General features: G+C 61.2%; 1 protein-coding gene across 1 annotated transcript; it reads right to left on the minus strand.

Annotated features, from left to right (window-relative positions):
- Positions 1–308: 308 nt before the first annotated feature.
- On the minus strand, positions 309–5,350 carry PLP1 (proteolipid protein 1). The gene is made up of 7 exons (XM_075720783.1): positions 5,176–5,350; positions 3,057–3,300; positions 2,401–2,557; positions 1,304–1,472; positions 1,013–1,086; positions 836–901; positions 309–380 (listed from the first exon to the last, which is right to left on the minus strand). Exons 1-7 carry the CDS (start codon positions 5,348–5,350, stop codon positions 309–311), a joined length of 957 nt encoding a protein of 318 aa, XP_075576898.1.
- Between the last annotated feature and the right edge of the window lie 408 nt (positions 5,351–5,758).

Here is a 5,758-nt window from a genome sequence, read left to right on the forward strand (position 1 = left end):
TCCCTAGGCAACATCAGGACACTGGAGTAAGTCCCTCCTCTTCTCTGGATGGTTTTGATGGGCTTGGCCCTAGAGCAAACCGATTACGGACGAGCAGAGAGAGAAAAGTGCATGAATAGGTGTCCATTGGTGGGAAGCTCTCCTTCCTGGTCATGCTCAGCATGATGGATGCGAGGGTGGAAGAGGAGGGGAGTCAGCGGCGAAGGCAGAGTTAACGCAGGAGATCTGGTGTCGGGTGGCTGCAGTGTTAAAGTCTCGGGGTTAGAGAAAAGAAGGGTGTTTGGTCTGTCTGGGCTCCACCGCAAGGGCTAGAACTTGGTGCCTCGGCCCATCAGCTTGAGGACGGCAAAGTTGTAGGTGGCGGCGATCATGAAGGTGAGCTGTGGGTTGGAAGAGAGTGAGCGAGGCGGGAGGAGGAGAAATGAAGCTCCCTCGGGCAAGGAGGGTAAGCAGGGTGGGACTCCTCACTGGGGTACACCCAAAGTGGCATCCCCCAGCCCAGCACCCCAACAGGGCAGTTGCCCTGCAGAGCCCCATGGCCCCGCTGCACCGGCAGGACACTGTAGTGTCTCACCACTGGTGTAAAGCAAGACGAGATTCGGGGAAAGGCAGGGGACTCAGTGCACGGGCAGCAGGACTCCTAAAGCCTCTCCAGATCCCCTCCAGCAGCCACCTCTACCTTCTTATGGCCTGAATTTGCCATCTGCACTTATGTGCCAGAAAATGACACGAGCATGGTCTCTGTCACATCTATGCCCACCACCTCTGTTGTCCTCTGCCCCCACATCCTCGCTGGGCAGAGGAGAACGGGTGGGCAGGGGGAGCACCGACTCACCAGTGAGACCAGTGTGGCAGCTGCCCCCACAAAGGCTGCGATGAAGAGGTGGAATGTCATCTGGAACTGCAAGGGAAGAGTGGGGTGAGCTCCCAGGGTCCCACATGCTGTCTGGGGAGGCCACTGCCAAGGCCATCCACAGAGGGGAGTGCACGTGGGGTGATGGGAGGTGCTCACCTCACTGGTCTTGCAGATGGAGAGCAGGTTGGAGCCGCACACCTTGCCAGGGAAAGCATTCCAGGGCAGGACACCTGATGAGACACGGGGAGCCGGGTGAGCCAGGTACGGCCACCAACCAGCTGCCTTGCTCAGCCTCCTGCAGCCATGTGTGTCACACATGCCCTCGCATTTCGCAGCTCTTCAGCACTTGCCCCTGCTTTATCCCAGCCTTATCTGCCTGGACCCTCTCCTCCATCCCCTCTCCTCCACCCTGAGACCTGGCTCCTGGGTGGCAAACCTGGCACTCACCGTACATCCTGGCATCCGCACACAGGGTGCCAATGCTGGCTGAGGTCTTGCTGGGGTTGGCAATGGACTGGCAGGTGGTCCAAGTGTTAAAGTAGATGTAGACGGGCACCGCAGAGCAGGCAAAGACCAGGAGCCAGATGATGGTCAGGACGTAGGTAATGCCCACAAACTGCAAGGGGCAGGACAAGCCAGGGCAGAGCCATGGTTACCGAGTGGCCAGGGACATAGACAGGGGAGCGCGAGGGTCCCCAGGCAGGAGAGGGCATGGGGCAGGCAGGGGGCTGAGATGCTACCTGCATCCAGCTGCGTACCACCCACCAAACCCGGCGTTTCCCCAAGCAGCCAGCACAGAGCAGCAGCCCAAGCCGGGCGCCCCTGCGGCTCATGGGGCCAGCATCTGCCCCAGGCTCACGGCCAGCTACACGTGCATGGGGGTGACCAGCGGCAGCAGCAGGATGGCTGCCACATTCCATGTGGGGGGAAAAAAGGTGGCTGTGGCCATGGCCAAGCAGGGTTTGGCCTCTGTGGGAGGGCAGCTGCAAAACCCACCTTGGCATGGAAATGTGGCTTTCTTGCCCTCCCTCCACGGTGCCACCCCGACCGGTGCCCAAGGGAACCGCAGCCGTCCCCACTCCGCTGCCCCAGGCCATGGGCTCCCCTTGCCAGCGCTTTGTCGTGGTCCCCAAGCACAGCAGAGAGGACAATTCCAGGGGGCACTGGGTGCCAGAGAGCCTCAGGCTGCCAGCACCATGGGAATGCTCATGGGTCTCCCCACTGATGCTTAAACATGAAGCAGTTCCATTAAATGTGACCATTTGGGCTGCTTTGGTCCCCAGGGACCACAGCAGGCCTGGGGGAGGGTGGCCAGGCTGCGCTTCCCTTTGGGATACCCCGAAACCCGGACGGCCGCAGTCTCTTGCCCTTTGGCCACGCCAAGCGTGGCGAACCCGCTGCAGGCGCGCGAAGGGGTGCCAAACCCCAGTTAAGATCACCTTGTCAGGATGTCCTAGCCACTTTCCCAAACACTGACACACCCGCTGCAATGAGTGAGCTCGCTGGGGGCCTCGCGCTCCCCTCCCTTTCGGGCCCCCGGTTACCGTTGCGCTGAGGCCCTTGCCGCAGATGGTGGTCTTGTAGTCCCCGAAGATTTGCCGGACGGCACCGGTGGTGTAGAAGCCTTCAGCCAGCAGCAGGGCTCCGTAGAGGAAGAAGAAGGAGGCCGTGCCATAGATGACGTACTGAAAAGCGTGGATGCTGCCAGGGAGAGGAGTGGGCAGGGATGCTCAGGCACCGGGGCACTGCCAGGGAGCTCAGCCCTGCATGCGGCATGGCCGGGGCAGCCTGGCTGTGGCAGCCTGGCCACAGCAACTTGCCCTCCCCGTGCCACCCTGGGGGGACTGAAATGGAGGGTGAAGCTGCAAGAGGAGCGAGCTGGGGCAAAGCTGTGGCGAGCAAGGCTGTCAGCTGCTGCTGGCTCCCCCGCACCCTCCATACCTACCCTGTGCAGAGGTCCAGCACTAGCCAGGCAACCTAGCGAGGGTCATATAAAAACAGTCGTGAAACAGAAACAAGTGGCCACTGGACCCTACCATGCAGCCGTGGCACCGGCACATGGCAAACACAGCCTCGGGTCTCCATGGTGCCCGGGTGACAGCATCACCCCAGCCAGCCCAGCCGGACACCTCCTGGCACAGAGCAAGACAGACACGAGGGGCCCCAGCATGAGGGCGATGCACTGCAGCAGGGTACTTACACGTCAATGAGATATTCATAGTCCTGGTAGTTTTTGGAGAAGTAGGTCTCAATGAGCTGCTCAGTGCCTGTGAGGGCTTCATGCCCACAGCCACAAAACAGTGCTACCCCAAAGAAGCACAAGCCAGTGGCAACCAGCGAAGCGAAGGGTGCCCCGATGAGACATCTGGCACAGCACTCGAGCAAACCTAGGGAGAAGAGAGGTGAGGTGGGATGGGACCGCCGGGACAGGCAGTGCTCAGAGCCTGCAGCTCAGTAGCAGGCAAGCGTGGCAGGGAGGAAGGTGCCTGGCAGGAGGAGGGAAGCAGACTGAAGGAAAAACCCAGAAATGATGTGTCGCGGTGCTGGAAAGCCAAACCCAGCAGCTTCTCTGAGAGCTCTCTAAACAGCCAGGCAGGACAGGGGACAGGGGGTGACAGCAGCATGGAGCACTGGGGCCACAAGGCAGCCCCTGGGTGTGAGGTGGATGGGGAGCGGAGGTGAGCCAGCCATGCCAACCCATGTGAAACAAGATGGAAATACAAGCGATGTAAAGTAATGCCAGCGGGACCTGGCAAACAAGCTGCTAATGGGCTGCAGCAGCCCTGTTACACAGGCAGATATGCTTATGGAGAGGAGCTGTGTTAGTTCCCCAAACATCAGCACTTTTGTAATAGATTTAGTCCTCCAGGACAGATATGTGGCAAGAAGGCACGTGTACCTATGTGTGGGTTGGGAAAGTGAAGGCACGTGCCAGTGTGCTGCTTGGATTGCCTAAATGCTGGATATTTTTCAGCAGTGAGGCCACGGGCACCTGCTCCTTCTGCATGTCAGGGCTCTAAGGTGCAGGATCGTTAACTCAGGCTGGGTTTGGAGGCACTCAGCCAGCTGCCCGCCTGCCTGGTTTGAGGGCAGGCAGCTAGGTGGGTTTGCACCAGATCATCAGTTTAGCTCCAGCTAAGCTGCAGTAACCTGCTACCCTGGCTGTGCAACACCTCTGCGCAGGAAAGCTGCTCCCCTTCCCCAAGATGTGGACTCCAGCACCCCACTGTCCCAGGCACGGCGGCTGCCTGGGCACATCCTGTCTGGGCATATCATTTGTGCCTTGAGTGCCAAAAAGGCACCCGTGGGAAGCGTTCCCAAACCCACGGTCCCTCCACAGATCCCACAGTGCTTATCTCCTCCCTCAAAGGACAAGAAAGCCATGGGGTCCTGGCCAGCAGTGCCCTCCCCTCTGCACTGGGAGCAAGGTCGTGCGGTGGCACCAAGGACAATGGGGGATTGTCCCTGGCACAGCCCTGCGGCTGCCCGTGCCGAGAGCAAACAGGGAACAAAGGCAGTGCTATGGGGGAGAGCTGGGACCCCTCCCGCTTGTTTGCCTTGGACGTGTCAGGTCCAGGGTGGGTCCCGCTCCTCCTGGCCAGTGCTGCTCCCCAAACCTTGCTGGGACCCACAGGGATGGCCCGGCACACCCAGGAGGGTGCTGGGCCAAACCCGCCTTTTTTATTTTTAGTTTTGGTCCCCTGGGCAGTGGTGTGGCAGGTACCCAGGGCTGGGGCATGGTCAGTGGAACAGGGGTTCCCGGTGGGCTGGGGGTCCCGGGATGTGGCAGGGCCTGGCAGGCTCCCTGCCACAGCTCCAGCCCCTCAGGCTTTGGGAAGCTGCGCTGGGGAAGCCTGGGGAGGGGAAGGGAGGAGAGAAAGAGCCCTTGTGCCGCACAATCCCGGGCCTTGTACCCGGGCTCAGCTGCTGCTGGAGCCAAACAATACGCTGCAGACAGGAGGAGGAGGAGGCAGGGTGCCGGCAGCCCATGGCACCCCTGGGAACAAAGCACCCCTGATGCCCTGTGGGGTATGCCGGTAAGTATTAGCTCTGGCGTAGCGATAGGGAAACTGAGGCACAAGGAGCACCTCCGTTCTCCCCAGGCTGCTGGCACACAAGTGGCATGAGCTGTGGCAGGTTTCAGTGCCCTGCCTGGACCGCCCAGCTCCCGCCAGCCCCAGGCAGGAGCTCTCATCTCTGCAGCCTGTGTGGCAAGGGCGCGGGTGGGACCAGCTGTGGAGGTGGCATCTGTCCCCGCAGATGGTGCATGAGCACACAGGGACAGAAAACCACTTTGGGAAAGGAAATACCATCCCCACCGTGCTGAGGCATCCTCCCCAGCAGCTCCCATGGCCGGTATGGCCACACCAGGGCCATTGGGACCTGACCGATGCCAGGGGCAAGTTTCAGGGGGCTCTGCTCTGGAGCACGGTCCCCAGAGCTGTCAGCGACAGCTCTCTGGGTGTCCACCACCCTCACCCCATACTCACCCATGGCGCTGGACTTGGTCAACTCCCCCGAATGCCCGCTCGGCTGCTTTGGTGCTGTCTGTGAGAGCCCTCGCCTGCCTGGCGGTCCCTTGCCCTGTATTTCCCCCTCTGGGTGCCTGTCCCGCTCTCCAGCAAAGAAAAGGGCTCTCTGAGTGACAGCCACCCCCCTTAAAGGGACAGGACCCCGCCCCTCCCCCCCAGCCCCCCCAGCACCCCTTGGCTGCCAGCTCCTGGGTGCCCGGCGGCTGCGTGGGCAGAGCCGCCCCGTGGCCCCACGCAGGGCTTTTGGGGAAAAAGGCTTCTGCAAAAGAAGGGGGTGGAGGGGGGCGTTCATGGGGTGTCCCCTTGTTGGTGGCTCTGGGGACCCCCTCCAAAGCCCAGTCAGGCTGTGTTTGCCCCGGGCTGCTCGCTG

This window comes from Pelecanus crispus, chromosome 13 (genome assembly GCF_030463565.1).
Source record: "Pelecanus crispus isolate bPelCri1 chromosome 13, bPelCri1.pri, whole genome shotgun sequence".
Taxonomy (NCBI): Eukaryota; Metazoa; Chordata; class Aves; order Pelecaniformes; family Pelecanidae; genus Pelecanus; species Pelecanus crispus.

What these genes read in the sequence shown, in the direction of transcription:
- PLP1 (XM_075720783.1), bottom strand. Translation starts at nt 5,350, where the DNA reads ATGGGTGAGTATGGGGTGAGGGTGGTGGACACCCAGAGAGCTGTCGCT. An exon ending in GGGGAGGATGCCTCAGCACG is followed by an intron (nt 3,301 to 5,175) that starts GTGGGGATGGTA and finishes ACTGAGCTGCAG; the next exon opens with GCTCTGAGCACTGCCTGTCC. An exon ending in GCAAGGGCCTCAGCGCAACG is followed by an intron (nt 1,473 to 2,400) that starts GTAACCGGGGGC and finishes TGCCCCTTGCAG; the next exon opens with TTTGTGGGCATTACCTACGT.